Source organism: Ammospiza caudacuta, chromosome Z, assembly GCF_027887145.1.
Source record: "Ammospiza caudacuta isolate bAmmCau1 chromosome Z, bAmmCau1.pri, whole genome shotgun sequence".
NCBI lineage: Eukaryota > Metazoa > Chordata > Aves > Passeriformes > Passerellidae > Ammospiza > Ammospiza caudacuta.
Genome location: NC_080632.1, coordinates 71,198,284 through 71,219,565, shown reverse-complemented (window position 1 = coordinate 71,219,565; position 21,282 = coordinate 71,198,284). Strand labels below are relative to the sequence as shown.

At 37.7% G+C, this 21,282-nt stretch overlaps 1 protein-coding gene across 1 annotated transcript in view; it reads right to left on the bottom strand.

Moving 5' to 3' along the window:
- The window catches only part of TRPM3 (transient receptor potential cation channel subfamily M member 3), a 409,030-nt gene extending 388,256 nt beyond the window's left edge, over positions 1-20,774 (bottom strand). The window contains exon 1 of the mRNA XM_058824044.1: positions 20,619-20,774. Coding sequence (XP_058680027.1) covers positions 20,619-20,642 — 24 coding nt within the window. The 5' untranslated portion in view covers positions 20,643-20,774. The remainder of the gene's footprint in view (positions 1-20,618) is intronic.
- Between the last annotated feature and the right edge of the window lie 508 nt (positions 20,775-21,282).

Genomic DNA, 21,282 nt, shown 5'->3' with positions numbered 1-21,282 from the left:
TTCTATCTTTAAATTAATTCCTCTCAATTAAAAAAATTATAGTAAACTAAGATGTATCTGTGCAAATTTATCTGTTTTGCTTTTATACCCCACTCTTGTAATAATATTTTTTGTTAATATATGCAAAGCTTTGGGACACACTAGCCTAAATGGGTGGTAATGCTGAACTCCACTCTGTGATAATTTTGGATTGCTGAATTAATTGTGAATCAAATTGTGAATAAGAGATCTTTGATGGCTATATAGTTGGCTGTCAGCGATAAAACACTAAATGCCAAGGGGAACAGAAGAGGTGCCAGGTTAGTCTATTCAGCGTTGAGTCCTTTCTCTGATTTTGCATTTCCATTTCCCTTTTAGGCTATCAATACCTCAAATCATAACTGGTTCACTGTTCTGTTCCCCCTGTAGAAATCTGTCATACAAATGCTTGAATAGCAGAGCACTACACAATTCATAAAAATATCTGCAAGTAAGGAAGTAAAGCTTTTAGGAAAAGAGAGAGGGACAGTATATTTTGACTATTTTTTCAGATTTTCCTGTACAGTGTACAGAAGTTCTCTGGACCCTGCAACACTCTTTCAATTTTTTAAGGAAGAAGTAGAGATATTCAGTTCAAAATTTCTGGAAATCTTGAAGATAAACCTAAGCAATTTTTCTTTATGTCTAAAAGAGAATTCCTAGTGAGTGCCACCTCAATGTCCTTTCCCACAGAAAACTTTCCAATACCCAGAGTTCCCAAGCTTGAACGAGGTGTGTATTCTTCTGATAGATTGAACTGGTTTATCTCGCCCAGGAAAGTTATTAATTCCCCTTTGTAGATAACCACATCATAATCTTTATCCACTGTAGGTGTGCCTTCATTCTCCTAGACATTCTGCCAGGCTTACTGCCAGGCTGGAATGGCAGTGACCTCAGAACTGATTCAAATGCCTGCCAAGCACCATTCTTTAGAGGAGAGAACTCCTGAACAGCATCAATACTGAAATGATACAACCACCATTAGCTGTTAAATCTGTATAAGAGAAATTTCACAATCCTTTAATGTAATTCTTACTTCTGACACCTGGCAGATGGGACTTTAACAGTTCAGTTATTATTCTCATACATAAAGAATTTGACTTTTATTGAGTTGATCGTTGTAACATTTTCTTTCAAATAAAATTAATATCTTAGCCCAAAAAAGCACTGGGGACCTATACTGAACTTCAAAGCCAGTAGAAGTGCTAGTGATTTTTATTGAAGCTTCATGAAGTACTGTTGAATATGCAAGTACTGCTACACGGAGTACTAATGTGCCAGCTATTAAACGTTTGATTTTCATGTTACTAGTGTTTTAGATAAGAAGACTGATCTTATACATTGCATTCAGTAAAAGTGTTATTAGATACAAACCCTGAATACAATAATTACTTGCTCTGCATGAGTAAGTTTACCTCTGGAGCTATATATATATTTAAGTAGATTAGCACTTGAACCTTTGCAAACTTTTGCAAAATAAACCCACTGACATTACGTTATTGTATTCATCCCTTTGATTATAGCACTTTGGGGGAATTTACATAATGAGTAGAAAAAAACACATTATTTTATTGTATCCTTCAAAGCCAAAAAAGAGCCCATTTGGGCTGTTTCTAGTTAATGATATATCTATAGGCCTTAAATTAGTAAATGTTACACGCAAGAAAAAGTTGTTGGTCTTTCAATGCAGTTAAAAAAAATTTTTTTCAGTCTTAAGCATAAAGACTGAAATTTTTTCATGACTGGGATAAAAAAATTAAAAATTGATTTCCTGGACTTTATTTCATTAGCCTATAAAAGTATCTTCCATAATTAGTGACAGATTTATTTTTAACTCCAATTGTAACTTGTGAATTCTGGAAATAATAGTTACCATGGTACTTGTGTTCTTTTAGCAGCTTAATTCTCTCCCATATTTGGGACCTCTGTGTCTTTTAATATGATCACATACTCAAAAAGACTGATGAGTTCTATGAAGAGGAGAATGTTTGCTATCACCTAGCCTTTGTTTCTGCTGAAGTGACAGCCACTGTGATCTTAGAGGAGAGATATGTGTTACATTAAAAAAGGTAATTCATTTTTTCCCTCTCCTTATGACATAGTCTGTACAGTAGAAAGAAAAAAAGCAAAGTTTTCCAGACTTTTTTTTCCCCCCCAAATACTTTGCTCTTTGATGCTGTAGATTTTTAACAGAAATATTAAAGTTGGTGTGTGAATGCAGTAGATATGGATGGAAATACCTGCATGTCCCCTTGGACCACACACATCTTGGTGCTTGCAAGTACGTGCTTGGTGCTTGTGTGTGTGTGTGTGTAAAAGAGCGAGTGCAAGAAGAGCACGAGAGAAAAAGTGTGAATACATAAAACAAGCTTGCCTAAAGATTTCATAAACAAGAATCATATTTTCTATCCAAAATATTTCATGCAGTGTTATCTTGTACTACTTTTCCTGCATCATGTATGCATTGATACTGGAGATTGTTTGAAAGGGAGAAAAAAGAGCTTGGAGTCTAAAATTCCCTGTAGCCATTTGGTGACCTGGGTTGGAAGAAAAAAAGATTGAGAAGACAGAATCTGTGCCACAGTCCTCTACTTCAAAGTCTACAAATACTGTAATGTTTAATTTTTGCTAAAACTTCCATCACTCAGCCAAGGAATTTAGTGTTTAAAATGAGCAGTCCTTATGAGTGTAAGGGTCTGGTTCAGTGTACATAAAATGAAGCTGGAACAATAGCTTCTGGTAGAGAGTGGGACAAAAGGAGTAAGGCATTATTTTACTGGTATGGAGCTTTCAATGTACAGTGTGAGAGTTTTCTTTCAGAGAGTGCCAGAATACAAAAACCAGAATACAAAAATCATTAATTAGGTTACTCTTTTTTAAAAAAAATAGATCCCAGCACCAGCAGCACCTTAGGAGACGTTGTTTTAAACATTCAGATGTTATAAACAGTACTGATCATTTAAGGGCATTGCACTGAGGCTGACTTCTTTTAGGTCTAATCTTGTATTATATCTACTGAAATAAGAAGTGAGGGAGGTGGTGGAGGGTGTGTGACAAAATCTGGGGAGACAGTACTATTTTAGCTTAGTTTATTAAGGAAATAGAGAGCCTGAGGCCATGAGGGAGAAGATGGGGAGATGAAAGAAAGGAAGATAAACGACATGAAAAAAGAAGACAAGTCAAAAGAATTTTACATGAGGCAAGGAGAAGAGTGGTATGCCAGGGAGGAGCTGTCATAAATACATGGTGCAGAGGAGTGAGGAAAGAGATGTTTTTCAGACTTCAAGGGGTCTTGCACGCCACAGAATTCCCATCCTATAAAAAAGGGAAGGGAAGTGGGTATTTGTTCTTTAAGAGATATTTGGTGTTTCTGAAATTATTGGTGGCCAAAATGGTTGTGTACATACTTGTCAACAGATAAAAGTGAAAATCAGAGGAACTGATGGTTAACTCTGCACTACTGGTAATGTCATTGCCCTACATGTCCAGAGCACGGCCAGTACATCACTCCATGGCAATCATAGAGACTGGGGGAAATACTGAGATTGACTCCTGCAATCTCCAGCCAAAACACCGAGGAGAGCTTGTGGCTAAGCCATGATTAAGCCATGCCAGATTGCACTGACATTGGAATCCATATAACAGAAGTTATTTTTGAAAATCCATTAATCAGAGGTGATAAAGCTGCTTTTAGTTTTACTGAATGATTCTGCCCTATACAAATAAAAATTTACAAATACAATTATGCTTTTGACACCAGGCAAAAAAATTAACACTGATTTGCATAACTTTCTAACTCCTTCTACAATATTTTTTAATTAGCCACCTGCTCTTGTTATGAATAACATCTATTTATGACTCTGTAACTGAGCAGTTTTGGGAAGTAATGGTAGCATGCAAAGCAAATAATTTAGTCTGACCTCTTCTGATCCCCATCAGTCTGCATATAAAAAATTAGTGCGTTGATCTGAGAACCGGCTGAACCTCTCAGAAGGTAAAGAAAACCACCAAACACACAAAAACTTAAACTACCTATTGTGAACACATTTTTTCTATATACTTAAGGAAAATAAAGTCATTCAAATAAATTGGTTTTATGCCTACTGGTTCTGTTGTTGCAACAGACTCAGTATCCAGAAATGTTAAGCTGTTTAAAGATTATGCACAAAAAAGGATTAATATTTAACTTCCAGAAATAATAATTTTTAAATCTAATTTAGACATATTATAGTAATAAATCAATGACTTTTGACATGCTTCTAGACTAAAGTTCAGGAGAATTTATCCTATATTTATTTGAAAACATGCTTCCTAAGTTCTTTGCCAATGTAGAAACTACTGCATATTTCGTTTACTGTAAAACTACAGTCTAGCAATATTTCCTTAATTTAATGTCTCCCACTACACATTTTAAGTTAAAAAAAATCTAAACTGTTTACACCAAAATCCTTATTTATGATCATGTTTTGAAGAAGGAAAGAGTTTTTAAGAGATTTTTCTTAGAAACCTGTGAAGAGTTAAACTAGAGTTAAAAAAGAAGAGGGAGAGGAAAAAAGGAGTACATTCTTCAGTAAAATAAACAAGAATCAAGTCTGCCGTTTCACCAGAAGCAGCATTAAAGGTGTGGCTATATTGAACATTAAGATACTCCATTAATGCAGACTGCAAAACTTCTGCCATGCTTTATAATGCTGAAAGAGCAATGCAAAAACTCTGCACTCAGCATATTTTTTGGTAGTAGTTGGGGGTGACTTAGTACAGAACACTTTCAAAAGTTATGTAAATTTCATTGGAATTGAAAGACATGCAAAAAATATAAGAAATTTAAGCCTTCTATAATTAGATGTTATGGGAGGTTTCTCTGTTACTGATAGTACTGGAGAACTTGATACATACCAGAATGCATCTGAGCCCATGTTTGATGTACAGGCAAAGATATTTCAAAACTGACAAATGTCCAGATGTCCTACAGATATTCAGTGTGCAGGAGGTATGTGGGGGAGAAACACCAGCCAGTCACAGAAGTTTAAAAATTGGATTTAAGAGCTTTTTTTAATAATTTCAAGATGGTTGCATTCTTCCTTCCTCTTCAACAAACACCCTTTTTATTTATATTTGTTAATTTAGGAGAAATTTAACTTTAGCAATAAAGCATGAGGAAGACAGTTTACTGACTTCAATCCAAAAAGGTGAAAAGAAAAAAGTAAGATAGACACGCAAAAGGAAAACAGGAGATGAGATGTTCTGTATAGAATGACCCCTCATGCAGAGACTCACACAACTAATGCATTATGGTTTTCCTTTGTGTTTACACAGATCAATTCCTGTTAGAATCCCGTCTGCTTATTTTTAATGCTTCTAACTGAGATTATCCTTCCTGCAGCTGTAGAAGGAGAATGGAAAGAATGATTAAAAGAACTTAATGAAAAAAGAATTGTATACATATTGGCATTTTTAGGCTCACAGCTGAAAATCAAGTGGTGAAAACAATCCAGCTCTGATGACTTGTGCTGTGTTTCTTCTGCTGAGCCTGTTAACTGGTGCAAAATGAAGCAGTGTAGCTGCTATGATTGACAGCCAGCCCTGGTAAACGTGAAAACTTCCTGCAGCTTTCCCAAAAACTCTTCAGAGGAGAAATGCCTCAGCAGAGGGCACCATATTGTGGATTTTAGTTGGAGGAACTCACAGATTCTGTTTTCACTAAGTTCAGTATGCTTAATAAAGGGGATGGTTCCTGCAATCTCCTGCTGAAGCAAAGAGAAGGACATCCCCCTCTGCCCCCACCCCAATTTGTATCTCTGGAAAGTAGGTCATTACAGAGATGTATTTTATTGCTTAAAAGCCCTGGGACTTATTGTGAAATGACATAGAACACGCTGTCCATGAGAACGGTTTGTGAGAGTTCTGTGCCTCAGCTCTCCTCTTGTCTCATCTTGCTGTGCCTACAGGAAACTTCGCTGCTGCAGGACGTTCACTTCCATAGTGAATACTGACTTCTATATAGTCAGGGCGTGGGTGAAGTTAAAGCCTCTAGTGAGAGCCCAGAGTCTGACTGACGTCAGCAAGGGGCATTCACTGGGATACTGAGAATGGGCCTCAAACGGAGAACTGCTTATGCCAGGCTTAAATAGTAGTCAACATGGGAATTGTTTTGCACTGACTGAGCTACTCCAGTTTAACACACTTCACATTTGGAATCCTTCAGCACAGCTCCAGTATTTTTTTGTTGTTGTTGTTTAATTCTTTTTTCATATACTGTTTTACACACAGAGCAAAAAATCCCAATTTCATCTTTATATGTCCCACTCTTTTTTATACTTAATGCTGTGCTCAAGTCATCTGTCATTACTTGCAAGGCCTAAAAGAAAAAAAGTTAATGAAATAAATCTCATTGATTCTTGATTTAAAGAGGAAAGTAATATGTCATCAGAGTCCTCCATACCTCTCACCCAGGTTTAGGAGCTGGAGGACAGCAACCCTTCTTGACAGGAACTAAGACCTTTTACCCACCAAGGAACACAAAGGCAAAATACCATCTTAGCATGATTATAAATGACTAAGTACAACTTATCAAAAACCTCAGTATCACTAAATTTATCTAAGAAGCTCCCTTAGCATTCAAAGGAAAATCATTATAAGAATACCAGTTGCCACATCCACTTTTAAGGAAAGATATCCACTCAGTCTGCTTTGATAGTTTCTGGTTGAGAGAAATATTTCTCACAGAGGTTGCAGACTGATGCCTGCATTCTTTGGGCCCTATCCTGTAGGGGACATTTACACCTGGATCAGCATTCATATGAATGAATCTCTTTCAGCTGGTCCCTTTCCAAACCAGTTTTTTTTAAATTTTGTCTTTCCATATTAACACATCGAATATTTAACGGCCTTCTGGTAAACTTTTGTTCCTCATGTTTGTGCATAAGGTTCTCCAGCAAGTATGTTTCAAGAAAATAAAAGGCTGAAAAAGATGTATCTGGGCTAACTGAGCAGCAGCTGTACTAAGTTTAAAAAGATAATTTTCCCTCATAGACATAAATAAAAAAATATTTTGCAAAATATAGGTTCACTTGTCTCATGATATTAAAATTGATTAAAATACAAAGAACTAAGATGATTGAAGTATCTGAGCAAATCCAAGCCTGAAGAGTCCATTCATCCAAACAGATGAGCTCTGAGTTGGTATGACCTCTCCTCCCCCACCCTCCCCAGTTCCTTTTCATCAGTAAGATCTTTATCATAGCAGCTACATACAATCATGTTTTCTTGACCTACAGCACAGATTAATCTCAGGCGCACAGTAAGTGAGGCCTATCTTAAAACTCATGAAAGACTAAAAAGAAAATTTTGCAGCTGGTCACTTAACCCTAAATGCAAGTCAAATGTGACTGCTTTAACAATTAGTGTAGGAGCAAAAGAATGTAGCCAAGAGTTTAGAAGGTTTTTGTTGTAACAGGGTAAAAATTGCAGTTGTAGGTGTATCAGATGCAACAGCTCCCTTAAAAGAGCTTTAGAAAGGCATGAGAATTAAATGGCCGTGGAAATAACAGTCTGGCACATTATGACATACACTCTCTACAGAGCTGTGATTTCCTTTCACTCAGGACACAGAGAAGAAGGGAAGGATACAATTAACTGGCAATTAACAGTGATACAGTACGTAAAGAACGGGAGTCATGGCTAGTGACTTTGGGCAAAAAGGCATGTCAATATGTTTACATGAGAGAAGTGCACTCCTTTTGTTTTTAAACAGGATTTTAGTGATTCCATATCTTTCAAAAGTGACTGCAGCAGCAGAAACCAGAATTCATTGCAGAAGGAAATAAAGAAAACAGGTTCCAGTTTGCATCCTTGGGGCACGTTCTCAGGCTGAATTTCAGCATGTGGTTTCTTACCCATGGTTCATTAAGTGGCTTGTCCTGAGTGCCTGTATTCAGCTACAGGATATGGTAAGTGTACATCAATTTGATTCATCTTTACCCTCTTAATGTGGGCTAAGCCCACGAAGGACAGATCCTGCTGCCTGTAAGCACAGACTGGCTGGCAATAGTATGGCTCAGTTGCCTGACAGCAGTTATGGGGGCACAAAGGACAGGACCTGCTCTCTGGCTTGGAGGGTCATGATGTATGGTGTATGTAGACAGGTATTTTGAGCTTCAGTGCTGTGTTGTAGTGTCAGCAAGACAGATTATTCTAGAGGGCCACACCGACCTTTGTGGGCTTTGATAAGCCATTTATGTTATAGCAATGATTGTCTCTGTGATTCCTAAAGTATGAAAATAAATGGAAACCTCTGTCAACCTGAGGCCTGCTTTCATAGGCATGAGTTCTTCCCTTTCTCCATGCCAGAGGACACTCTTTCCCCTCATCTCTTCTGGAAAAAGTAGAGGGAACTCTGGTAATTCACTATTTTGATGAGCAGGTTGAACTCTGTGTGGGAAGTTATAAGAAATATTGGATCTAAGAAATGCTACAGCATATGTTTCTTCCTAAGACCACAATGTTTATTCCTAAGTGAGGAAGACCTAAAAAGTTTTTTCCTAAACAACAGTGCATGGAAAATAAATTATGAGTCAGATCATTAAAAAGCAAAAAGAACTGTTGCTAGCAAACAGAATAATGATGCAGGAAATATGTATCAGTGGAAATGTAAATATGTCTCCCTGTTACTTCCAATCAGTGGCAAATAGTCAGGATTCAAAAGAAAGAAATAGAAGTGTAAAAGGAGTTACATTAATGATATATCATCCTAACAAGTCCAGGAGCAGGGAGCCTGCACAACCTAAGTATGACAGAAGTAAACAACATGACATTTGACAAAAGGTTCATTAGCTACTGGACACCTTTTAGAACTTGGCCTACATGATTCTGTGATTATAATGAACTCATTTCATACGTATTTTTTTTTAACAAGAGGTTCCTGAGAATAGCCAGAATTTACAGAAAGGGTAAACAACTATTGTGACAACTATTTCTTCAACTATTTGCTTTTCCCCATTTTTCCTTCTACAAAGTTTGGACTCCAGAGCAAAGAAGGGAGGGGAGAGGAGGACAGGCAGAGCCCCCACAGCCTTTTGTCTTCTCATTTCCAATTCTGAGTGTACGAAATTGCAGCAAGGCAGAACCCAGCTTCCCTTACTTGTAGGTACCTCAAAGGTTTGGGTTCCCCAGGGAGAGAATGATCTAAGCCAGGTCCATTATCTGAAAGGGTGAAGCTGTCTGTTACGACTTTTCTGCTCAGCCCTGTTGCCTCCAGCAAGGTGAAGGGTGACGAGGTGATGCTCTGCTACTCCAGTGCTCTTAGCTGGTGGGCCGCAGAATCACAAAATAGTTTGGGTTGGAAGGCACCTTCAAAAGCCTTCTAGCCCAAGGCCCCTCCAATTAGCAGGAACATCTTTAAGTAGATCAGGTTGTTCAGAGCCTTGTTCGACCTGATCTTGAGAGTTTCCAGGGATACGGCACTCACTACCTCTCTAGGCAACAAGTGCCAGTGTTTCACCACCCTCATTGTGGAGAACTTCTCCTAATAATGGTCCAAATTAACTCTCTTTTTAGGTAAAAAAAAACATTTCCCCTTGTGCCAGTCCAACAGGCCCTGATGAAACATTTTTTCCCATCCTCCTTAAAGGCCCCCTAAAAATACTGGAAGGCCACAATAATGTCTCCCCTGCACTCTCTTTTCTGCCAGCTGAACAATCCCAATTCCCTCAGCTTCTCCTCTCAGGAGAGATGCTCCATTCTTTTAAACATCTTTGTGGCCCTCCTCTGGACCTGCTGCAGAAGGATGAGGCAGATCTCACTGAGGGTGGGGAATGAGCACTTCCAGGCTGAAAACTTCTCCCAATAACAGCATGCAGCTCAGTTAGGAAAGTGCCCTTTGACTTAGTTTCTACCTCTGCCTCAATGATAGCAATTAGTATTCCTAACCTCCAACAACCACCACCTAAAAAATAATATTTTTTGTAGTATATTTAACAATCTTAGAGATGACACAGAGTGATATAAGAGTTCTTTGGTGAATCAAAACAACCTATAACCGTGTAATATTAAACTGGTACTGATTATCATAATGAAACAGATGCCTCTAAATAAACTCCTATCTACATCAAGTTCTATAGGTGTATATACTTGGAGATGAATCCATTGATGCTCTGACCTCCCTCCATCCTCTGTAGGATTGCTGTTTCTGTGATGCTCACATCCTCTCTACTCCTAGGAAACAATCAGCAAGCCATGTTCATGCCCCAAGCCTGATTCAACAACCCATGTAAAACACCACGTGCTTTGGGTTGAAGACTCCCTTGTATTCAGGTGGGAGTAGGGAGAAAGATGGAAGAGAAGTCCTTTCCCTTTAACATCTACTTCTATATTTTCAAAAGTCAAAATCAAGACAAACATTTTCACTTTTCTCCATTTCTGATGTCGAAGAACAACCTACTGCTTCATTCTGCTACTAAGATGTCAGAAATAGGAAGATTTGATTACTGTTGCAAGATTGTTGGTCCCACCTGGGCTCTACAAAAGCAGCAGTAACATTGCTCTATTAACCACCATTGACAAACTTACTGCAGTCTATTGGAAGACCAAAAGGAGAAAAGAGGGAAAAAAACCCACCCGAATACAAAGGTTGCAGGCAAGCTTAACAGATAGAATGAAGGACATGTAAACACTTTTGAAGGATACATTTGTTCTAAAGCTAAAAGAAACACAACTTCTCAACTACATTCTGTTATTCATCAGCAGGAGGGCAGATAGCCTGAAATATATATTACATAGTCAGTGTCAATTTATAAGAAAACTTAATTTCCCAAATGCTGAGTTTTGAAAATGTCTAAATTTCTGATTTTGGAAAAAAAAAAAAAAAAACAAAAAAACCCAACAACAACAACAACAACAAACCAAACCCAGACATGCTAGAAAAGCTGCAAGTACTTTTTGTCGCATCAGCCAACATAAATTGAGCTTATATGCAACTTCTTTTAGCCAGACTTTCTTTGGTAATACAAGCTGGAAAATCATCTGCCTGCAAGACCATTCTTCAACATGAAGACTGAGCACTTCTGACTAAAATTTCAAAAATCTTATCCAAATTTCACAGAAAATTACATGAAGATCCAAAGTTTCTCCCTCTTATATTTAAAGGTCAGAGTTAAACTCTATCATTTAAATATAAACTCTTAAATTTAAACTCTTGCCATTATTTACAATTCTACAATCACTGTAGAAGCTATGAGAAAAAATCCCAATCTGTGGAAAAAAATTGCATTAACACCATTTAACTTCATTTTATTGTGTTTTACTTACCTAGAAGTAATTAGGTGCTTACAGTTTAAATCACAGAACATGCTGCCATAGAAAATGGGAAATTTAATTTTCTCACTATTATTTATTATTATGATGTAGAGTTATGAGACCAGAGCTGAAACATCCCACTTTGAATAGTTAGCTCTAATTAAAGCATAGAGTAGTGGATAATGTGTTGCCTCTCCATATGCTTTTTCATCTTGTGTTTTGATAACTAGATTTTAGCCCATTCCTAGGAGATTCAAGTCTTATTCCAGCATCTGCCTACTTTGTAGGCTAACAGCTATGCTCACATCATTATCCATTAATATTACATCACAATTTGATGTACTTCACAGAATCTTTAACATTAATAAAAACAATTATCTTTTCCCAGAATTTGCAAACTTAAAAATTATTATTTTTGATCTTCATTGTATCTGAAGAGGAAATAGCTTAGCTTTTTAAAAGTTACTCTATTGCATCTGGGATTTGTCTAACAGGTTAATGAGTCACAAAAAGCTTAATGTTCCAAAACCAGTTTTAGTGTCTAAATCAGAATGTATGCCAGACCCTCTGTGACAAGGATTTTATGAAGCTAAGAGCAGTATTGTGTCTCTGGACAGGCTTTTAGTTTATCACAAGGTGAAGATACTTCGTGGCACGTGTCTTTGAAAGAGCCAGCTTTGCTTCACTGAGCATGTTCTGCTTTAGAGGCAAATTCCATGCCCTGATTCTAAAACAGGTTTTACCAGGATATTAAAGAGAACATGAAAAAAAAAAGAATGCGCACCTCTATAAGGAGGCAGAGAACAATGGAATTGTGAATAAAGCATCATCAAGGAGAGCACAGGGATCTTTACAAAAAACCACTCTAGCAGGAAGTAAGCCCAACTGTGGACATCCTACATCCTATAAAGCCAACTCCACAACTCTGAAGGGATCTGCCCCTTGCTCAGACCAGTTTCCTGATCATCAAGCAGGGCTCTCCCATGAGTTACAGGAGGTATCCAAAACATGTTAGCCTGGGCAGAGTAAATACTCCAAACATGACCGGTGGTGTTGAGCAGATCAATCCCTTCTCTAGTGATCACACTCCTTAAGAAATTTTGCTCAAAAATGATGTATTTTGGAAAGGCTCTAATCATGCAAATCTGTGTGAGAACTATGAAGAATAACTAAATGAGACCTGCTGGACCCTTGGGTGTCTGTAACAAAGCTCTTAACCTGCTTGGCATAAAAGTGAACTTGGAGAGATTCAGAGCAGGGAGCAATCTGGCAATGTAGCCAGAGCAGCCAGGTGAGCAGCTTCACGTACCTCTAAATTTATTTATCCACTCCTTGGTGGAATATTCATCAGTTACAATTTTGTCCCTGTTCCAAAGTGGCAAAAAATAAAAATCTAGTCTGTTCTACTGCTCTTTGGTTTCAAATGGAAAGTGTTGGCTTTAAGAGCATAATAACAACATGAAAAGTAAAATTAAAAAAAAAATTAAAATGAATAAATAGAACTAGTTTACAGTATTTAAGTTAGTTAGTGTGACTGAGTTCTGGGTCAGCCTTTCTCTATAGGAGAAAAAGGAGAAGACATTTTATCCCAGAACTGTAAATAATGTTCTCAAGTTTATCATCCATGTAGTCTTATGTAGGATTTAAGCCATGTCAAACTGGAATACAGCTGAACTATTACTATCAACTGCTCATAACAGGCCTAAGTCTTTTCCAGGTCGCTCATGTGACTATTTTGAATTACTGAAATTTCAAATCAGCAAAAGTATCCTGAAGCCAAAGGTTCATTGATAGTCCTTCAAATATGAGATTTTTTTAATACCCTTTATTAGGGGTAGGGTATAAACTGGAAAGCTGCACAAAATAAGAACAATATGAGGACAAAAAGATTTACACCTATTAGAATATTTAGGAAGCTGACTATAGCTTAAATCAGATTCTCTGAGAAGGAAGATTTCCATTACATGCTGTATAAATGCCAACCCATAGTCTATTTACAATTGTTTGTGATTAAACAGCTGAGCTATAAGATTCTTCCCAAGTCTTCAGCAAATGTTTTCCTTAGCAGGGAACTGTGAGAATTCTTTGTTTGGATGCTTTGGTAAAATATGCAGGATGATGCCTTAAACTATGATGTGGAAATAATCACTAAGCTCAAGTAATCTTACTAGGGAATTTACTGTTCCTACACTATTTTGTACAGCAACCCGTAGAACTGGAAAAATAACGGGGCTAAAGAAAATGGCAAGGGATTTTTCAGATAGAAGGGTGTAGGTATTTGCAGTGGAGAGAATGAGCTTGGCTTTCCAAACCAAATCCCAATTACCAAACTGTTTGTTTGGGTCTTGCAGGTCTAGGTATTTGTCCTGATCTTCTCTCCTCCTCAAGATCCTGTCCACACCCACTCAAGTGCTGGTCATAAGCCATTTACCTCACCCACAATTTTCACCATATTTTAATTTTTGAACCCCTCCAACCACATAGATACCAAAATGTAAACATCCTAGCACCAACTTTAATTTCAATTCTTTATTTCACCTCTCCTAATTTTCTTCCTACTCTGTCTCATTTATCCATTTCTCAGCCTTTTCACATGGTTTTAGATGCTGTACACTAAACATGGAAAGTCTTTCTTTTAAGTATCCACAAATCTCTCCACTGTTATTGCAGTTTTAGAAGGCACGTACTAAGAAAACTGAAGTGATTCCAAAGAGTAGTTAGAAACAGCTTATATTTTTGTTTGGAAGTGAAATGCATAAATATTAGCTACCAAAGCTAGTGCTCCCAAAGTACAGAATATATATTATTCTTACCAAATAACTTCAGAAATCCAGAATTATTGCTTGCTTTGAAAGCCTATATTCATACAGTTATTAATCATCATTACATTTCTGTATCCTTTGAAGGAGAAAAATGGCCACGTAAAAGCATGAAAGTTTAAGAGAAAGAAGAAGAATCAGAAGTACATTGCTTATTCATCTGTAACAAGAAGAAAAAGCATGTTTTTAAAGAGAGTAATATTTCAAATTTATTTCTCCTTTAAAAAAATTGCTGTCTTTTGAACAGACTATTTAAAGAAGTAATTTATGCTTTTGTCCAGAATTTCAATGTGAGAAACTAATAGAAATTTAAGAAAGAATGTAAGAAATTCTTACATTTTAAAGCATGCAAGTGATTCTTCCCAAATATACAGATGCTATCCAATATATCAACTCAGGTAATACAGGTTATATCTCTGGCAATTTTTTATTTCAAGGCTTTGCAGGCATGGTTGTGTTAAGAAGAAGCTCTATTCACTAAACGAGAGCATCAAAAATTTGAATTCTGAAATCAGAACTGATAAAAATCTGGATCCTTTGCAATGAGATAAAAGAGAAGTAGTTTTTCTTTTGTTGCTAAATACTAGAAAATTTGAAGAGAGCAAGAAAGATCTCATTTTACATGAAAAGATTCACAAATATGTATATTTCAGGTTTTGATTTATTCCTTCTTCTCCCATGGGTGCAAAATACCTCCAGAACCCTGTTGCAGTTAAATGGACAGCATCAACATGGGTACACAGAATCTTGTAATTTCTGGTGTAAAAACAAAAAACTGCTGATCTGTGTGAACAGAATGCCATTAAGAGTTTTTTGGCTTTTGGCTTTTTAGTAGTGCTTTGACATCTTTCTCAGGACACCATTTTCTGACTGTAGGGATCCTTGGTTTCATGTAATGAGATACTGCCAGATTAACAAGATTGTTCTGTTCATTTCTAGCACAGTGCTTTGCAAGGCTTAAATAGCTAATGTCAGGGTCTGAACGTAAAAGAGAAAACAAATTTTTGAAAGAAGGGGGGTATATGAAGTGTGGTCGTATAGATAATGGGAAGGATCATTTTACTGCTCTTTATTTCAAAGCCCATTATACAGGATATGATAACTGCAATGTCCAAGCAAGGCCTGTCTCCTATAACCAGGTTCTTTCAGAGTGTGGAGAAAAACACATAATTTGTGCCATGCCCTACATTTTTAGTAATTTCTTCATAGCAATTTCCACAAAATTATTGCAGTGATTAACCCTAAATTTGCATGTCCTCTGTAAGTACACTGATTTTCTTTTTACTGGCAATTTCTACATGTAAATGCTAAAAAAAATAGTAAAAATGGAGGTTCTGTATTGCTTTTTTATATGACTGGATATAACAACAACTGTTCCAAATATTTTCCCTAAGACTAAAAAGAACCATCTTTCCCTGAAAGGCATAAATCTCCGTGTTCCCTAATTTAAGGTAGAAAGAAAACAGCAAAAACATTAAATAAAGCTGCATCTAGACATCAAAATATGCATCTTTTTTAATATTGCCTAAGACAGTTATTCCCCTCAAACTACAACATTCTTTATTCTAATTGCTGTTCAACACCTGATTTACACCTCAATTGCATTCTCAGATAAGCATTTTGCATTTCTTTCCCTTCTAGGCTATAAATAATTGTTTTTTTCTCCAAGAGGAGAAGCAGAACTTCTATTCAGACACATGCAGAACTGCAAGCACATAAAACACCCAGGCTGTAAAAATAAAAAACTGTCTCCCATCAGAAACACCTGAAGTTAAATGAAAGGCCAGTCCATGAAAACTCACTAGGATTACTCAGAGCTTTCTGAAGGCTGGGGAGAGGATGTCTCCCATTAAAGTTCCCAATTCCCCAGAGTGCTCTCCATTAAAAAGATATAGGACAGCCTTTTCAGGGTGAGTCCTCATCATCAGGAAAAGAGCTGAGCTTCAATAAGACAACACTTGGGATATTTTTCAAGTGCATGTATTTGTCATGTCAAAGGATTGGTCAGAGCAGTGAGGAACTGCATTTTTGGCAGAGAAAAACTCCTTCTTGTTCGGCTTACCTCGATGAAGGAGCACTAAACCTTTCTGTCTCTAACTTCCCTGGGGTCCTGTTTGGCATCCGCAGCACTGATGTCTGCAGGACCTTTCCCTCTTTTAGTGTACTTTTAGTGTCCATCACACACACCTGCTGTTTCCCCAGATCTTTCCCGAGTCTTTATCTCTCCCGAGCTTAGGGAATCTTTCAAGCGGGCACCGCCAGAGGGCAAAGCCGGATCAGGAACACGCGAGCTCATCCCGCAGCCCGGAGCGGGATGGGGCTTCAGGAACAGCCGCCCACAGTTCACACACTAATTGCAACTAATTGCAATCACCAGCCAAAAACCCCTGTCTCCAGGAAGGTCGCAGCATCTCCAGGATGTTAAATTAAAGGCCTGGCAGCACAATTAAACAACAGCTTCATTACCTTGTGATAACCTTTTTCGGTATTTGTGGGAATCCCCAAAATTTTGCTATAAGAAACTACGGAGAACAATATGAGAGGCACTAAAGGAATAATTCATGTAACGTATTTCAACCCTTAGTTTTGAACTCATTAAAAGATACTCTGGTCTAGAATTGATTTAGAGAGAAAAAGCATTGTAACTTCATCTCTGGATGCGTTGTCTCTATATTGGGGTGACCCTCAAGCCTGGACGCAGTCTCCATTTAAAAAAGACACTGTCATCCTGTACATATGGCACATTTAAAATCATGATAGGGTAGCCAGCTATCACAAGACCACCCAACCTATTTAAAATGATGATTAGAGGATGCCTTTCACTTGATGCTGGTGAGAAAAACCTAGAAAATGTGCATTTATTCCATAGAAAGTATTCAGTCTCCAAAATGTGTTTCAAACCATTCATGCACCTGGTCTTTCAAAGGTAAGTTCTCACTTAAAGAAAACCAAAATTCAGCTGCATCTCACTGTACTTCAGGCAAAACACCTATCCAGGTTGTTCACATAAAGTCTGCTTCCCCTCTGTCTTTCTCATCAGCAGATCAGAGATCTTCCTAAGATTTTACATTTTCCCCTGAGACTCTGTGCTATTCATACTGAATAAAACTGGCCATCGGACAAAAGCAGTTAATGATCAGCACAGTCAATGTAACTCTAGGTCTAATTTTGTGAGTACAGTGTTTCTCAGGGAGCAATGCCCTTCATAGCAAAGTGAGGAGAGCGTGTTGCATGCCACGAAAATTTCACACCTGCTTCTCAAGAGAACCAGCAACTCCCACACCACACTCACATACCCATCACCACAGCTGGTTCTCAGTCATGACAAGTTTCTGCAGACCCAGATACTGGCATATCACCCCTCCAGCAGAGAAAGTGAGTCAGCTTGTTAGGCGAGCGCTTATTTTCCAGTGAGAGATGATCTCATGTGCACTGAAGATCCATGAAACATACCTCAGGAGCAATGAGCACTCCACAGGCAGAAAGGCAATCCTTCATCCAGCAGAGCAGAGTGTCAGAAAGTGGAGCAGATCGATACCCAGACGTGCGGAAAATGCCAGAGTTAACAATCACTTGAAGAAAATTGGCTGCTCTGCCCACAGTCTAGAAAATGATCCACCTGGTACTGCTCAGGCATGCACCCATCCATTTAAAATCTGTGGATCGAAAATGTTGTGGTGTCTAACTCACAAATGCTTTTGGGCCTGACTGCACTGAAAATGTGTTCCTTGAGGTGCCTTGCTAGGTGATTTCCTGAAGGACCTTCTGTGAGCTGGTGAGTTCTGATCAGAGCTAGAGCTGGAGGACACCAATAGAAACAGATTCCAAAAGATCAAAGCAGCAGAAATCTACTTTAAAGATACATGATACTGAAAAGCCTGTCATTTTCTTTTTTGTGTTAGTCACAGGAAAGCTTTACCAGAGCCATCATGGGCAAGCTGATCCTCCCTGGCCAACCTTGACACTTCAGCTTCTTGGAGAAGAGATGTCATGATACAACAGGAGTTTTTTAATCATATGCTCATATTGTTACAACCATCAGGAGGACCTTTTCCAAGATGCTTCCTTTAAACAGCAATAACAATTTTCAATATGTTTTAGGGTGAAGATAGGGTCACTACTGTTCATGATGTAGAGTACCACTAAAAATCAAAAATACAGCAGTACACATAGGGACTACACCTGCTCTTTTTGTAATAAAGATATTTAATCTGGGAAGAATGCCATCAAACAGCTGAACTAGCATTTTCCATGGCTAGAAACAAAACCTGTAAACAATTAACCCTTTAATCTCTATTATAAATTATATCTTCCAAATTACATTCCTAGCCATTTTAAAATATATAGTTCTGTTACTGAAAGTAGTCTAATCATTCAGAAAAATTCCTGATATTGGACAACATTGGGTTTTACTTTTCTTCTTTTTTAATATTATTTTGTTCCCAAGTGAACTTATGTTTATTGTTTTAGCAGTACTGTACTCCATGTATGTAATCCCTTTACCATTTGTGACAAAACAGTCACAGGATTGCTGCAGAGAGCACTGAGATCAGCAGGTGTTCAGATACCTTAAGTATGTGCAATGTTTTACATTAAAAGAGGAAATACAAAAAGCATATCAGACCTTCACAAGACAACTTCATGAAAAGCTAGTGATTTTCAAAGGGTATTTGTACATTTATAATTGCATGAAGAGAGTGGAATTAGAAAAAAATACTTTTCTATCACTGGGCTGTAAAAATAAGATCTCTAAAATAATTTTCATATATAATTTTAACATACTATGTTTGAGGTCCAGAACCTACAAATCAAAATGCCAGTCCTAACTTCTCCTCAAGCCATCTTCTCCATACAAGTTCAGTTAGCATAACTAACAACAGAAACAGCATGTATTTTTAAGAATCCCTCAGAAACACTGAGATCTTTTGACCATGCCATGCTATTCACTTGCTGGGGAAATACTCCTGGATGTCTTCGTCTCCTTTGCTATGCACTATAATATGACAGCCTCTGCATCTCTGCCTCTGAGGCTGCTCACAAGAAAGACAGACCTGCATATTTGGCATCTTGAAATATTTCTGCTCTTAAACCTGAATAGTAGCGCAAAAGACCCAGAGAATCAATTTTACATTTCATCTGTCCCTTCTCCCAGTAGAGAATGTTATCATTTCCAGCCGTCTATAGACAGGTCCTAATGCTGTCAATAAATCAACTTTTATGTTTACAGAAAGCCACAAAAATAAAGTGCAGGTCCCCACTTTTCTGTGCCAGAGGACTGTGATGGCTGTTCCGTATAATGCTTATTTTTAAACTTGCTCAAACCCTATTCTGTCCAAAGAAGCTCCTTCTGCCCCCACCTATAGCACTACTGTCAGACATCATCTCTCAGCACTTACCTCACTAAGAGTGCCTCTAAAGCAAAGTCACAGTATGGAAAATAAAAGAAGCAAGACATTTCATTTCACAGTTAATCTTTTAGGAAGCAGTAAGATCACTTACCATATTTGGAGCACCTTTCCAAATTAGCCTTCTTTGGGAAAATTTGTTTGTACAGTTTTAGTCACAGAAGGACGTTTTCTTTGTAAAATCCATTTCACAGAGCAAGAAAATTCTACATTCTTGTCACCCAAATAACATAAAAAGTTTTACTGCACCTGAAAACCTTGTCTCTTTAGTCTAATTAACTGTGAAGTCCAAAGCAATAACAATCAAAACCCCTGATGAAAACATCTCACTCATCCAAAACCAATTCCGGTTGGTCAAAGTTCTCAACACAGTTAAGTATCAGCCCTTGAAATGCATTTGCATATTGGTACCAGAACAGGGTGCAGAAACTAGCTGTCATTTAATCAACTTCCTACCCCATATAACAAATGCTGCTGAAAAAGTAGACAAATTCTACAGGCAACAAAGACCAAAACACTGGCACTCCGTGTATACACTCTGTGTACAAGAATTAAGCATTGAGCAATCAGAACAGAGAAGTCAAAACACTAGTATTCTTTCATAACTGAAAAAAGTAACTTTTGTTTATTTTGTCCCTATTATTTAAAAGCATAATGAATTAATTAATGCAGTTATATTACATTAAACTGGGTGGTAGTTTTGAAATTAATCTTTTCCCTTCTATGACAGTGCCAATTTATTTAGAACATTTGAAACCTTCCTGTATTCATCACTTTGTGTGCCCATTCTGGAGCAACAAATCTATAAACAGTTAATTGCTGTATGATACAAGGTCTCCAGTATCCTGATGCAGCATCAGTCAAGAAGAGTGATATTTTCAGGCATTTGTAGCTTTGCAGTCATTCTACTCCAGCCTGCAGCTGATCTCAGAGGTTCAGCTTGAGCTATTTCAGTAAATTTCCAGAGTTTCCTAGCCATGCCACTCTAGAGACTTAGGAAAGAGCAATCACAACATCTGAAATTAACTTTTAAAAAATCCCTCTTAGTTCTTTTCAATACATTTAAATAGAACAAGAAACTCACCAAATTCACCTGTTTGTTCTTCATTTGGGCAGCCAACACTCTGCAGATGAGGTGCTATGAATCCAGCTGCCTTTCCCTCATTCTAGGAGATGTAGGAGATGTGAAAGGTTCAAGTCTATCAGCAGAGTGCAACACTGGTGCATTTCTACATCAGGGAGGCAGAAAAAGCAGAGGTGGAAGGAGAAAAATCAGCCCTCACAGCAGTTTAAGAGTTCTGGCATGTTGTTATTGCCACAGATTGCTGTGACTGGCTTTAGCTGATCTCCCCTCCTCTGACATTGCTGCCTGTAGAGCTGGGGAGTGCAAAGGAAGGCTAATCACTGCGCACCTCAGGCTGTCTCCTGCAGTAAGCCCCAGGGGTTTATCAATACCTGGGGAGGAAAGAAGTTTTACCACCTGGCATCTGGGATAAAATGATCAATTTCCTAACTCTAGTACTAATGTTGGATTCAAAGCCAAGCTATAATTATCCCAGCTGGTTCTTTAAACAGCCTCTGAATGACATGGTTCATGATTATTAAAACTGGTGTGAAAGGCATTGTGGCATATGAGTTTATTTGGTTTATTTATAGATTAATTTTACTCTGTTTACTTTCATGTTGAATTTAGGGGCGGATAGGAGTTTTTCCCTGTGAGAAGAGCTTCCTCTTTTCCTAGTTGATAT